This window comes from Fusarium oxysporum, chromosome II (assembly GCF_013085055.1).
Source record: "Fusarium oxysporum Fo47 chromosome II, complete sequence".
Taxonomy (NCBI): domain Eukaryota; kingdom Fungi; phylum Ascomycota; class Sordariomycetes; order Hypocreales; family Nectriaceae; genus Fusarium; species Fusarium oxysporum.
In genome coordinates, this window is record NC_072841.1 from 38,044 (window position 1) to 52,761 (window position 14,718).

The following is a 14,718-nucleotide window of genomic DNA, read 5'->3' on the forward strand; positions in this document are numbered from 1 at the left end:
AAATTTTCAGTCGCGAAGCAACCCACTGAGGCAGTAAATGCTCACTGCTTGGCAGCTCACGCTTCTTATCTGTGTCAGGGTCTAGAAAACAGACAATAAACTTGGAATTAAGAACAACAACAAAGTTGATAATTTACGTAATTGCTAGGGGTAGATGTTTAGACCTGATGAAAACTCTGATGTCTGATAATTTGCACCTGTTGAAACAAAAAGGGTTATTGTGTTGCTGTTAGTTCTAAGTCACATGTGTCTGAGAGGAGCACAGCTCCTTACATGGTATCCACATCTTAGTCACCAGTAGGTCAAACCACCTAGGAATTATTCGAAGATAATTCTATTAGAATTATTTATATAAATGCTATTTTATAGGCCATAAATTACTATAATATTACTTACTACTAGGCTAAGTTACTAATTAGTTAAAATTTCTACTTAAGGTTAGTTAATATTATAATTCGTGGCCATAATAGCAACTATAAGGCTTTTATAAGGCAGCTATATAATAGTTAGTTCCTAACTTTAGATAAACTAAGCCATGCTAGGTTTATTATTAGCAGATTATATAGGGCATATAACTAAGCTTATTAAAGTATTATATCTCTTAATAGTAAGTTTAATATATATTAGGGTTAATTAATATAAAGAAGTTTTATTAATAGCTAGTAAGTTAGAATTTATAAAAATATAAATAAATATATTTTCTATACTTAAGGTAATTATAATTAATTAGTAAGGTTATTAAGTAATTAGTAATAATCTAAGTAGATTAATACTAATTATAATAAACTAGCTATAATTATAGATTCTTAGTGCTAATTATCTTTAGTAGGAAGTATAGTAATTAATAGAAAATCTAAGGTATATAATGCCTTATTAGGGTTATAATATAAAGGAATTTAATTATATAAAAGGGTTCCTTCTTAACTAAATAAATATATAAATAAATAAACTAGGCAGTAGATATATTAGTATAGCTTATCTTATTACTTACTTTTTATTAAATAGAGTGTATTAATAATTATATTATATCTCTCCTTTTCCTATTAACTTTAAAGCCGGCTTATATATATGCTATTACTTATACATTCTAGATAAATCATAGTCATCCAGGCGAATAGAATCGCCAAGGTTTAGCTTAATAACTCCTTCTCTGAAATAGTTATTTTATTATATTTCTGCTAGAGGCTAACTATTTATATGTTATATATAATACCATAAAGCCCCTATAAGCACTATCCAGCTTGGATTAAGTTTCTCTATACTTATAGATTATATATATAGCTTGGTATATAAATGTGATGCTTTCATCTGGATAGACGCGATTATGAAATACGGGATGCTGAATACCCCAGCGCTAATTTTCTTTGCGCCACTGGTTGGATATAGGCTTAAATCTCAATAGCTAAGTTTAGGACGTTAGAACTTCTATAAAGCAATTTACAGGCCCGAGCCGATTAGAAAACTCATGTAGGAGGCTATTAAACAATTATTCTCAGCTATTCCTAGCGCAAAGTTCTACTTTCCTAAAGATATACCGCACAACGTCATGTTCCAGATAAGACACCTTACTATGCAAGGCATTCCCACTTATACCGAACTAGAATGGGTGTAAGTTTGTCCTCTTCCGGAGCATCTTAGTTTCTCCACAGAATTATCAGCTGATGGCAGGCAGATACTGGCTTCCCAAGGCGCACATCCCTTCTTCTCACCTATCGCCAAAATTACAGGCGACGACGCCATGGCGCAGTATAATCTCACTCACAACCGTTGCGAGGAAGCTGGCTTCGATTTCATTGGTACTTTTGTCGTCGGCATGCGCGAAATGCACCACATCGTATGCTTGGTATTCAACCGAGAAGATGAAGATTCATGCCGCCGCGCGTACCAGCTCATCTGTACACTGATAGATGAACCTGCTCAGAGAGGATGGGGCGAGTATCGTACGCATCTTGCTCTGATGGATCAGATCGCACAGACGTACAGCTTCAATAACAATGCTTAAATGCATCTCAAAACCCTGATCAAGAATGCTTTTGACCCCAAGGGTATCCTAGCTTCGGCCAAGAATGGCATTTGGCCCCAGAATTACAAAGTCAAAGACTTTGCAGTCGTGCCAGCATTGGCAGCACCTAGGCCTCGTCTTTAAGGGATGTTTTAAGAATTTTCTCGTAGGCCAAAGAGAAATGAATAGTACCATGGGAAAGAGTGAAATACAATTGCATGATCTTGATTTAAAGTTCTATCTATAGATGGCTAACAACGCTGAAGACAAATTAACCTTCATAAAAGATTTGCGAATATCAAGCAGCAACGAATCACACAACAGCCTCTGTCGCAACCCTTGACTAGTAGCCCCATTGGCGGCACCAGTTCCTCATTAGCTCTGAGGTGATGGGTCCAGCCTCCCTGATGGTTGGGCTGTGGCTTTGGGTCTTATTCATCGAGAACCTCATAGTCTGACCCTGCTTCTTTGCCTCCAATAAGGCACGATATGTGTCAAGAAGCTTAACACCAGGGTTCTTCTCAACTGCCATATCCTTCTCCTTTTCACTGGCTTCCAGTCTCTCGACCCAGTCTTCCAAGCTCACAATCTTCATCCGGTCTCCATAAAAGTCTTTCACGGCAGGGGCTAGCTTAGACCAGTCTACAGCCGTCGGGTTAACTCCATGGAAGTATCCTGAAATCTCAGAGACAGGCTTCGGAGCGGTGACACCGGCAATATCGAGAATGAGCCCGGCAATATCCTCAACGGGAGTCCAAGTGACTTCTTGCTGTGTTCCGAGGTGATTTGGCAGAGCTCCCAGATACACCGAGCTTGCAATAAGACTCGGAATAAACTCCTGACGATTCCATATGCCCTTTTCTCCTCGTGGGCCTGCAATCTGACCGACTCTCACCGAAGCAGTGGGAACTCCAGACTTCTCTGCTGCAGCATCCAGGATGAGACTTCCTGCAAGCTTAGAGCGCCCATAACCCATCTGTGGCAGACTCATATCATGTAGTGCTTGTTCAGGCACACTATCAGAAGACGACCATCCATCTGCAACACCGATGCTTGAAATGAAAATAATAGGTACGCTCTTAGCCGCCGTAGAAGAGAAGTCTACTAGATGACGAACACCGCAGATGGAGCTCTCGAAGGAGGACACGCTGATATTGAAGTTCACGGGCCAGGCGTTATGAATGATACGATCGACGCTGGCAAGAAGGGCGTTGTATCTAGGCTGGCCTAGGCCGAGATCAGGAAGAGATAGATTAGATTGCAGAAATTCGACTTTGGAGAAATCAGTTGCTAGGCCACGAGACTCGCTCACAGAAGGCTGACGAGAAAGACCACCATCCTCGCCTCGGTTGAGCGCGATGACCTTCTTCACCGAAGGCAGCTTGCACACTCTGTCAAGCATGTAAGCTCCCAGAGAGCCGGTTGTTCCTGTGATCACGATGGTCTGGTCGGTACTCGATGGCTCTTGCTTCCCAGTCCTCGGTTTGGGCAAGTTCTCAGTGTACTTTGAAACAAGTCGCTCGGTTTCTTTGACTTCTTTGGCCTCTTCATCCTGGTCGGCAGATCCGTTTTGGATGGAAAGAATGTAGGCGGCCAAGTCTTTCGGTGTCGGATACCGATAGATAACTCGGGGTGTAATCGTCGTAGCATCAACGCCTGCTCCCTGCAGTGCAAACTTCAGCAAGTTTGATGCTGTCATCACTTGCAATGAGTCAACTCCCGCCGAGAAGAAGTCTGTATTCGGCTCAAGCCCATCAACTCCGAGCTTGTCTTGGAAGAGATGAATGATAAATTGTGTGAAGGCTTGCCCATCACCAAAATCCAGGTCGATGGGAGCATTTCCCTCACAAGGTGCATCGGCTTTCTCATATAGCGACTCAATAAAGTCACGGTACAGTTTGAGAGTACTGGCTCGTTGCACAGTGCCCTTTCCAGCGCGGAGAAAGGGCAATGCTGGGTCTGCAACAGTCACAAAGTTTCTAGCAATTCGGCCATGTCCTACTGTTTCCGCGTTTGCTTTCTCGATCAACGGCCATACGCTTTCGATATATTGCTTGGCTTCCGTGTCATTCTTGGGTAGGGCATCGGGAACGGGCTCAAGGATGAGGGCTGCTTGGAACTTGTCTTGCCCAACGACAATGGCTCCTTTGACCAAAGGATGTCCAGTCACACGAGCCTCGATAGAAACAGGGTTCAGTTTCTCGCCGTTAGAGAATACAATAACGTCGTCGGCGCGACATTTGTATAACCAGTGATCCTTGAGCGTAGGGTGAGGTTGGAAGATGTCCTTGGTGGACCACTCAGATAATTCAGGGAAAGTGTAGAAGCACGACTGAACACCAGGGTCCACAGGGTCGTTGCGGCGAACGACAAGTTCATACCCATCTGAACTATATGGACGCCAGTTAATTCCCATAACTTGGCTGTCGAAAATGAAGTATTGCCAAAGCTTTGGATCGGTAGGAAAGTATGACGCGTAGGGAAAGAATCTTTATATCATTAGCTCACGATCTAATTAGGCTATAGGGCCCAAGTACTCACTCAGTCGATGCAATGAGGTTGTTCAAGATGGCACCTCTTTCCACAAGATTGTTGCCTGCCACAGGCGAGAGATTTCCTGTTATATTGTTAATTACAGCAGCGGTAAACGAAGTAAAGATGAAATGAACAACTTACCACCTGCAAATGCTACGAAAGAAAGCTTTGTCAGAACGTCAACGCCCTCTTCTGATGCTGAGAGCCCCTCAACGATGGAAGGAGGCAGCAAGGCACCATCGACACCAGCATGTGTCAGACAGTCCAATGCGGTATCAACACTCATAGGCTTGTTTGGAAGTGGCATGGCTGTAGGAAGGCCAAGATATATTGAGGCTATTGTCGAGTAAGATCCTGCAGCATGAAACATAGGCATGGCAATAAAGATCCTGCTCGCTCGCTTTGCCCACTCCGAGAAAATAAAAGTAGAGTCTTGGTACTTGGGCAATTTCTGTAAAGTGTCAAATGCAGAGAGTATCCCTTGTCGCACAATGATTGGCTTCGGGATTCCTGTTGAGCCACTGGTATGCAGAACAACCAGAGGGTCCCATCTAGCCTGCTCGGCGGATCTGCTGTATGGAAATCGGGTTGGAGTAACGCCAAGTAAGTGGTCGACACTGTCAATCGTGACAGCTTCTATTGTTCGCCGGTCGAGGCATGGCTTCATAATTGATTGAAACGACTCAGCATAGTAAAGGCTATCGCAGTCCGTTGCCTCAAATAGCGACAGTTGAACAGCAGTCGTATTGCGGGGAGAGATGAAGAGTGCCTTGCAGCTAGACTTGATACAAGCCAGTAACATCATAGGGTATCGCACATCGTTGGGGCCAATATAGGCCACTGTAGGGAACTCATTGTTCGAGTTGACGGTGGACTTTGAGATGTTGTGGGCCAAATAGTCAATGGCGTGTGCGAGTTGCTCGAATGTGACGGCCTTCCAGCCATCCTTAGGATCGGATGATACGGGGATATAGGTGAATGGGCGTGTAGGGTCTTTGGACGCGATATTTTCAATGAGGCTGATTACGGCACGATGCTGGGAGTTCGAAGCTGGAGTATTGTTGGCGTCACTGTGGGTTTGCCTGTTTGTCTCGTCGTCATGTTTTGGTGCTGAAGATTGCAAGTGTCCAGCGCCATTTGAGGCGAGAGCATCAAAGTGTTCAATATTTTGTGTTGCTTCCGCCATTGGATAGTTCTGTAGTAATTGATTGCGAAGTAGTGATAGACCATATCTTTAGCAGCTGCGAGAAGGTTGTCTTTATACCTGCCGTCTGCTGCTGAGGCGAACGTTGTCCTCCCGGAGATATCTCTGGAGATTCTACTAAAGGTCCGATTGCACTGAATCAAGATTAGTGGTCCAGTTGCGCAAACATTGAACTCCCGCCCCCTTCAGCGTGCACCTGGGTGCCTTGGGTGAAGATGGCAAAGGACTCGGCTTCTCGGCGTCAAAATCGCAAAAAACTATTCCACTCACACCTTACGGCCCGTAACGGACACTAAAATGGCGACCAGGGGCTAGCACGGCAGTCAACACGAAACTGAGCCCCCACTGTAAACCGAGGAATCCTGACAAGACAAGCCTTGGATCTACACCATCTTGATCGTCATCGTACGTCACACCTCTTGCCGCTATTGCCGTCCATGTTTGGGAGAATTTGAATGAATAATAAATGTCGCCAGATCGTGGGCGGTTGCTGCTGAAACACCACGCAGTACCAGTGTGGGAGTGATTCAACAGGGTAGAGAATACAAGTATGATATCTAGGCGGAAGTGGCTCGTATGTGGTAGGCCATGGTAAGGAACTCTGACATCCTACATAGATTGTCTGCTACAATTGGCGGACCGTCTAGCGTTCCATACGCCGCTATCACTACTAGAGCTGATGAGCCAGTAATGACATTCATCATCTGTCAACAAACACGCAGTGGATATTTCAAAATTGAAATCAATTGAGCCATGACTGAGATATTGTCCGTTCTAATTCCATTTCCACTGTTGTCATTCCGCTGTAGGGTACCCAATGTGGATATACAAGATCGGAACTCCCGGCCAAGAGTGGGTATCTTGAAGGGCCGATGTCAATAGCCGGCCCAGATTTCTTATCTGCTATATCCGAGATGCAGGCAGGCTCCACATCATCTCCGATGATATTATTATATTACTCGCATAGTAATGATTGACTTATCTCCAGTTATCTCGGAAGGATTTGCCGGAGATTGAACTATCTGAGCGTACTGCTTATCAAGGATGAACTTCAAATGCTTGTAAGTCACATCGAAGGCTAAAAGTCAAAAAGAATGTGCTGTAAATTATGAGCATTTTCTTACCACTACGTATTGAAATTGCCTCTTCAATACGCAATGTTGAAATTCTTGTATAGTCAATCAACCCTCTTCAAAGGCATCAAATGGTAACCAGCTACAATCCGTGCTCAGCATCTGAGCCATCCAATTGTCCATGTCCCATTGTTCGAGCATAAAATCCGATGCGATCCTCTGCATTAATCCCAGCACTTCTCCTAGGGCTTCTACATTTTGTAACATCTTCTCGTATTCTTTACTTGCCAGGTTAACAGCTTTCACAAGGTCGTGCAGCAAATCCTTTGCTCTAGAGTAGGTAATGGGATCAGTGTCCTTCTCATCGAACTTACCGGGTCTTTTTCAGTTGACAGAGATCGCCAAAGAGAATATGGTCAAGCTTGAGGAAAGATGTAAGCTATCTCAAATTTGGCGGTAGAGGTTGTTATTAGAACAGTGGAAATTGACATGGATCGCGATAGCTTACCGATTCTTTCACGTTGCCACAGACCAATCTCGATAGAGAGGTTCGATCGAGTAGCACGGATACATGTATCGCTGATAACTTTGAGGTTGTGGTCCCGGAACGGCTCACTTAGTTCATCAGAAACAATATAGGTGATCTGTTTGAGGAAGAAAGGCCGGAGCAAAAGGATAAAACACTAAAAGAGATGAGTTAATAAATGTTGTATATCATAGGTGTGAACACCTCGGCAACGCTACCTATCTGCTGCCACCGTAGGTACAAAGAAGCTAGCGAGCGCATGTTCGGCGCCTGTGCTATGGCCTCTGGCATACCAGCTTCGCAATCGAACTTCAATAATGGAGGCAATTCGTACAACCAGTTCTCCAACCTCAATAGGATTGGCCGTACCCGTCGCTCGCCGTCGGGGATGTCATCCCTGATAGACCGCCAAATATCGATAAAGATGTCCGCTTCGGCCTTCATGAGAGTTAGTTGGATACGTGCACGGAGGAAATCTGCTTCGAAGAACTGGTCGGCATCTCCTGGCTCAAGTTGCTGATCACTTGGGTAGTCCAACTTTATTTGACTGGGCTGGAACGATGGCAGCAAGCCCAGCTCACTGCTTGCCATTTTATCTGGGCAATAGGAAGTCCAGAAAACACGTTATCGGTGTTCTTTGTCCACTTCAGAGTATGTCTGTGATGGAGATTGATGAAGTTCTAGTAAGTTACACATTCTGACGCTCATGCCAGCGTACATGTACGCGGCCTTTTTCCAATTGAGCGAGTACGAATAAAAGGTCTGTGAGAAATGTTTTATCGAGTGTTGTATCAGTTAGGAATACCCTCAGTCGTACAGCAAGGTTCAAGATCTCAATATGCTCTAGGCTTGGTTCTTCAAAATGCAGCTTGAGTGGCACCAATGCTTGCTCAAAGAAGGCCGTACCAGGAGGAGGCGGGGGTGTTATCACCGTGTCTTGCTCTTAATGAGGGTCTTGACCATCCGGCTGGTTAGCAGTCGGACCCAGGTGGTAGTTGACAAATGTCTCTCCGAGGGCGAAGGCTATCAGCAATCGACATGGCCACAGCCGGTCCCTTAATTCCAATGATCCCGAGGTCTTGTAAGTCAAGTCCATTCGTTCCTTAAATCTTCGTCTCAAGAACCAATGGTAATCAGGGCCCATGTATATTTCCATCTGCTCAAGGCAATGGTTCGCAAAGAGTTAAGGAGGCAAGTTTAGAGAGGTGGGAGAGTCTATCGAAACGGTTAGGCTTGAGCATTAGCCAGCCAAACCGATGCACTTAACGTACGCGATGTATCGAAGGTAAGACGAAAGTAATCGTAGCTAGACGAGAGAAGTGAAGATTTTGCACTATCATTCGCAGACCCTTACTCAATTGGAGACGGGTCGGAAGTCGCAGAGAAGGTCGTATCGTGCCTTAGTTGATTGACCTTTGCCAGAAATGCTTCAGCTGCTGAGGTCTCAACTGTATGGTGACCGAAGCCATCCTTGCCAGTGTCTGATGTGGTGGTAACCTCATCTTCAATCCCGGCCTGAGAGCTAAGCTGGGGGCTATATCAGAGCTTTCCTCGGTCTGCCTTTAGACTTCGCAGGTAGCTCTCCGGAACGGTAAGCAGCTTATCGCGGCCAGCATAGACGCAGTCAACTTGAGCGGCTTGACAGTTTCGACAAGGTCGGTCTGTCAATAATGGTGGGCGGCTCTAGGTATAACTTTGATCAAGCCAGGAATGACCTGCTTACCTCTGGAGCATTTCACTTTTTGCTTGTGGCAACGTTGACAAGCCGTACTCCGTCGCCCGCTATTTCGGTGAATTTCGGGTAACCTGCAAGATGAGGCGCTCATGTCGCCGCCTTATCTAGGATACGATAATGCGCGCGTAGTTTGTTATAGTACTAATGCGTCTGCTTTACTGGCTGCTGATTAGCTTGTAAGATTACCCCAGCTCGACTGAAAACAACCCTGATCAATGAAAGTGAGTGGCTGGCATCAGGACAGGGAAGACGCTGTGGGGGAGATGACTTTATTTATCTCCCACCCAAAGCCCGCAGTGGGGCAGTCAGGTAGTCACCGTATGCAGAGTCGATAGCTAACCTACAGGGGCTACGGGCTACAGCGCAGATGTCAAGTTTCGACGAATAAACTCGGGTTACGTTGGGTTTATATAGCCACGATTCTATAAAACAATTCATACTACGAGAAGTATTGTTTCCAAGACTTTTGCCAAGACATCATGACTAGAGGAGGCCATTCATATGATTACAAGTTATGGCAGAGACAGTGATGATTAGCTATAAGCAGAACTGCCTACGACACTGGTGGAGCACGGCCATATATTCTTTCGATGTTTTACTATATCATATTACTAAACTTGGATCTATTTTAACAAAGACCTTTTGTTAAGCACGATCTTCAGGTATAGCTATTTGCAACCTTAAGTGGAATACCTAAATAGCGGACTGCAGTCACCCAACTCTGATAGTTGTTGCTCAGTATACTTTGCCTGAATCTCCTCTAGCGGAATGGCAGCCCGTTTCCTGTAAATTCCCTTGAGATTGAACCTGTAAACCAAAGGCCAGATGATGCCACAAACAACAAGCATACCAAGAGACGTCCCGAATCCACCTGGATATGTAGGAGCTTGTCCTGCGATATAGATGTTGGAACTAACGATCTATAAACCAGAAAGTTAGTCATGCAGAAACAAAAAGATATAAAGATCACTTACCCCTCCAAGTTGAGAAAATGACATCATGGCACCAATACCGACGGCACACTTGATCGAACCCGCACAGTTGAGAGCTATCTAGGCCGTCACAGCTGTAGAGGTAGGATACAGACCAGCCATGGTGAGAAATACTCCGAACACTAGGGAAAATGTGTAAGAGGACTTGATATAAGCTAGAATCGATGGGGCTTTTGTAACTCACGTGTCACTCCAGGCAAGTGAAGGTACCGGGAGCTTACCATCATGATAATAAAGCCGCTATCACATATTGTTAATATTCATCAAAGTTGTGAATATGCACACACTTCGCTGAGACCTTACCAAGCGGCCAGACTATTGTGCAAGACGACTGACAACATCCGTTGCTTGTAACGATCCGCTGCCTAACCCGAGAAGACAGTGATGATACATACAAAGATGTAAGGTGGGGCTGTCTTAGCCTATGTATTGGCGGCAGTATAACCTAGGTTGCTGATACTTTTATGATGTTAGCTGTTAGAGTGTCTTGCAAGAGCCTAGAGTTATTACCGGCATGGTAGGTAGAATGAACGAATAGCCGTAGATAGTAACACAAATAGTGAACTCTATTAAGGCTCTACGAGGAGTATTAGCGACTTATACTCCCAATAGGTAAAACAAAGCTCACATTGCATAGAGGTGGAAGGACTGGCAAGATGTTAGTCTTAATCAGATGAAGCATAATGATTGCACGCAAAGAGAGTATACTATGAAAGCATCCTTCGCAGCCCTCTATGAAAACTCTTCCTTTTCCGCGATACCAGTCTCTCCACCTGCTGCATATTGGTTGCATAGAATTAGGAGTTTCTTCTCTTTAGGAGTAAGCCACTTTGTAATCTTGGCAGGTGTATCGTTGAGAACCCAAAAGGCGACAATTGCGAGAATCAGTGAGAAGAGGCATGTGAAAAAAAATGTTATAACATGAATTCGTACTTTGTAACCATCCGTGTATTTACCGTCGATGCAGTAGATGCAAACCACGAAATCCCCAAGTGTAGTCCAGATGCCCAATGCCGTAAGACAAGAGTCCGGAGAACGCACCAGCACTGTAAAGCTTGTGAGTATTTTGAACCAAGCTTTTGACTTTGCTAACTTACGCGGATGCGCCACAGTAGAAGATTGTCATTCGTGAGTGTATCTCGGCAGGCGAATACCAATAAGTCAAGATAAACAAACATCCCAGGAAATTACCTGTAGGTCAGTTAGTGGGGGGACAAGTCGCGTGAATAACCTGAAGATAGCCTTATACCCGCTTCGACCATCCTAGTACTGTTGTTTCTCTGTCAGCTGGGCACTGTCGGACGTGCGAAGAGCATGGTGACTTACTCACTCGAAATGCTGTCCACCCGGCTCTAGAAATAATTCATTGGTTATTAAGCAACGCAGGGGATAACGTCAGGGTGAGGTGCTGATGCAGAGAAAGCTTTTATTGTGGAACAAGGTTTTATCTTCTTGATCAAACCTTATACCCCTGCGCAGATCATACCAGCTTTGAGGTATAAGCTTCAAGCAAGGCACCCGACCCAACCTGTATTATATGGAAGCATGAGAGTCCGGCCCTTTGGTTGCAAATATTCAACAAGCCTGCATCCGATCGGGCTTATCATGTAGCCTTAAGGAATTGGACCAAACCATTGGCAAGCACGGAAACTCAATACTTGAGCTTAGCTCAATTAATGAGAAGCGATGATCAGTCTGCATGAACATTCCTGCAGTCTTTAATATTAAAGTAAACCTAACTATGTAATACCATCTTCCTGAGTAAATCAAGGAGTGACAATATTCAAGCTAGGATCACCTGGATCAAGTAGATCATTCAATACGCTCAAAGCATTCTGATCTCCCTCAATCGTGATCCCTGCCTCCCTCAACGCATCAGGTTCAAGGCCATACACTGCGAGCGCGGGCAACTGCTTTGTGGTGGAAGTTAGTGTCACCTGGGGGCCGGATGACTGCGCAGCCATGGAGTAGACGAGCGCTGCATTAGAGAGCCAGAGACGGTAAGTCACATTTGTGTCGGTAAGAACGATATCCACAGCAAGCGTCTTATCCCACGCTTCTGGGCCGTTGATCTGGATGGCGAGGGAATCAAAGAGCATTTCTGGGGTGAGTTGCCAAACGACGTCAGGCGACGCAGTCTGCGTAGGCGTTCCTAAATTACCCGCGCGAAGCTCTGTGGTTCCAGATATGAAGAAGTTCCTCCAGGTTCCATTTTCCGAGCCGTACCCCAACTGCTCATATATGTCGGCGAGGAGTTCCCTTGCTTCAGTATTGTCTGGCTCGGCAAAAACGGCATGATTGACCAGTTCTGCGGCCCAGCGGAAATCGCCAGTGTCGAAAGCTTCGCTTCCCTTAGCTAGTATCAGCTTCATACCTCCAGCAAGCTGGACGTATCGTCGAGCCCTCTCGGTAGGAACGTGCTCCCATAAGTGGGATGGATTACCATCAAACCAGCCCACGTATCGCTGGTAGACAGCCTTGACATTGTGGTTCACCGAGCCATAGTATCCTCTCGCACCCCAAGCTTTATCAAGAGCCGGCGGCAGTGTCATCATCTCGGCAATTTCCGGGCCGTTATAACCTTTATTCAGGAGGCGCAGGGTTTGATCATGCACATATGCGTAGAGGTCCCGTTGGGATGTCAAAAAGTCAGTGACTTGCTCGACTCCCCAAGTAGGCCAGTGGTGGGAGGCAAATACAACCTCGGCCTTGCCTCCGAATAAATCGATGGTTTCAGTTAAGTACTTCGACCATCCATGGGGATCCCGAACCACAGCACCTCTCAAAGTCAATAAGTTATGAAAGGTGTGAGTCGCATCCTCCGCTGCGCAAAGTGCCTTAAACTGCGGGAAATAGAAGAGCATCTCAGATGGAGCTTCAGTATCTGGAGCCATCTGGAAGACAATCTCTACTCCATCTATGGTCCTCTGCTCATTGGTGGTTTTGATCATGTCGTTGGGGGCAATCAACGTAACTTCTCCGGTGGAAACTGTTTGACCCAATCCAGCTCCGATCTGGCCTCGCCTACCCACATGAAGAGCGGCACCATACATGTATGCAGCCCGACGGGCCATAGCAGTACCTGTATAGACATTCTCGGATACGGCGTGCTCCAGAAACCCTTCCGGTGCTATGATTTTGACACCATTCTTCTCCACCTCTTCCTCGCTCACAAAGCCTTTGACACCGCCAAAATGGTCCACATGAGAGTGCGTGTAGATGATAGCTTTGATAGGCCTCTCCTTCTTGGGATCGAGATGTTCCTGATAAAGAGCTAATGCAGCTGCTCCAGTCTCTTTGGAAGTCAGCGGGTCTATGATTATGAGACCAATATCGCCCTCAATCACTGTAACATTGGACAGGTCCAAGCCACGGACTTGATATATGCGGTCTGTTACCTTGAACAAACCATCAATGTGGGCCAATTTGGATTGGCGCCAGAGGCTTGGGTTGGCAGAGTCGGGCGAGTCGTGTTGAAGGAACTCGTACACGTCATTATTCCAAATTACCTCGCCGTCGGCATTTTTCACAATGTTGGGGTTCATGCGGCCCTCAAGACCTCTCTCAGCATTCACGAAGTCCGTCTTGTCACCAAAAGGCAAAGACTGACGGACTTGTTCTTGCTGATCAATGATGGTTTGAGTGGGTGGTTTTGAAGTGGGGTTCGGGAAGTCCATGATTTGGATTGACTTAAGTATGAAAGTTTTATCAATGATGTGTTGAATTATGTCGTGCGTGAACAAGTATACATTCGTGACACCTCGTCGTGTGGGAGCCTTTTGGCTTTTATATGCCAGCTGATGTTGGGATTAGATTTTAGGCCATCGAGGGAGTGATGCAAATCTTGAAATTGTCAAGCCAAGAGGTGGCCAAATGACTGTAACTTGCTTCGGTTCTCGCAAATGTGGACCAGAAACACTCTCGAAGATCAACATTTCACCTCACCACAATTGTCAGATATTAAGGTGAATCGTGTATATTTCTTCTTTCATCCTGTCGCAATTGAAGGACCTTTAAGTCCTTTTATCTTCGACTGGTTCCTTCTAGAACTTTAAGTCCTGAGAAGTCCTAGATGAAAGTCCTACGGTCTAAGTTTAGGACTTCAAACTTTAATCCTGAACCTTAATCCTGAAGTTGAGGGTGAACCCTCCAACATTCAACAACAATTTAGCCCCCTTGTCTAGAAGAACAAAAGGCTTGAGGAGAGCAGACTAATTCATCCTGCAGTTTCTCCTGCCTAACTAGGTATCCTGCATGCAGCTGAGTTGACCGGTCACAGGTCTTTCGCGAAGAACCCAATACTATAGCATGAGTGCCCTAATTCATGTTTGTCACATTTCTCTAAAAGCGGTTACCTGCAGATGTGATCTCTACCGATCATCCTAAGTGCAACGCTGCGCGTGATACGGTGGTAACTTTGTCACCCCAGCAGCTCATGCCCAATTGTGCTTTCTGCAGAAAGCATGTGGCACGAATTGGTTACGTCTCGTGGAATGAACTGATGCGCTTTACATCATAAGTACGTCGTAAGTGCGGTAATTGCATAACATCAAGATACAAAACAGGTTTCCTTACTCAAATGCTGTAGTAATAATCTGCATGCACAACGCAGGGCGTGCATCGAGGAATTTTCATTGTCTCAGAGGCAAAA

General features: G+C 45.4%; 5 protein-coding genes across 5 annotated transcripts; 1 reads left to right on the forward strand and 4 right to left on the reverse strand.

Annotated features, from left to right (window-relative positions):
• Positions 1–1,570: 1,570 nt before the first annotated feature.
• Positions 1,571–2,008, forward strand: FOBCDRAFT_314947 (uncharacterized protein; the record flags this gene model as incomplete). The annotated part of the gene is made up of 2 exons (XM_031172236.3): positions 1,571–1,608; positions 1,669–2,008. The coding sequence occupies 2 exons, from the start codon at positions 1,571–1,573 to the stop codon at positions 2,000–2,002; spliced, it is 372 nt and encodes a 123-aa protein (XP_031049021.2). The 3' UTR covers positions 2,003–2,008.
• A 203-nt stretch (positions 2,009–2,211) lies between these two features.
• Positions 2,212–6,139, reverse strand: FOBCDRAFT_247489 (uncharacterized protein). Its single transcript, XM_031172237.3, has 4 exons — positions 6,012–6,139; positions 4,679–5,875; positions 4,544–4,619; positions 2,212–4,491 (listed from the first exon to the last, which is right to left on the reverse strand). The coding sequence occupies exons 2-4, from the start codon at positions 5,721–5,723 to the stop codon at positions 2,346–2,348; spliced, it is 3,267 nt and encodes a 1,088-aa protein (XP_031049022.2). The 5' UTR covers positions 5,724–5,875; positions 6,012–6,139; the 3' UTR covers positions 2,212–2,345.
• Positions 6,140–7,511: 1,372 nt separating this feature from the next.
• On the reverse strand, positions 7,512–7,931 carry FOBCDRAFT_268366 (uncharacterized protein; the record flags this gene model as incomplete). Its single annotated transcript, XM_054703101.2, has 1 exon — positions 7,512–7,931. One exon carries the CDS (start codon positions 7,929–7,931, stop codon positions 7,512–7,514), a length of 420 nt encoding a protein of 139 aa, XP_054559076.2.
• Positions 7,932–9,755: 1,824 nt separating this feature from the next.
• Positions 9,756–10,073, reverse strand: FOBCDRAFT_268367 (uncharacterized protein; the record flags this gene model as incomplete). The annotated part of the gene is made up of 2 exons (XM_059611413.1): positions 9,756–9,995; positions 10,050–10,073. The coding sequence occupies 2 exons, from the start codon at positions 10,071–10,073 to the stop codon at positions 9,756–9,758; spliced, it is 264 nt and encodes an 87-aa protein (XP_059466668.1).
• Positions 10,074–11,833: 1,760 nt separating this feature from the next.
• Positions 11,834–13,744, reverse strand: FOBCDRAFT_314949 (beta-lactamase-like protein; the record flags this gene model as incomplete). Its single annotated transcript, XM_054703102.1, has 1 exon — positions 11,834–13,744. One exon carries the CDS (start codon positions 13,742–13,744, stop codon positions 11,834–11,836), a length of 1,911 nt encoding a protein of 636 aa, XP_054559077.1.
• Positions 13,745–14,718: the final 974 nt, after the last annotated feature.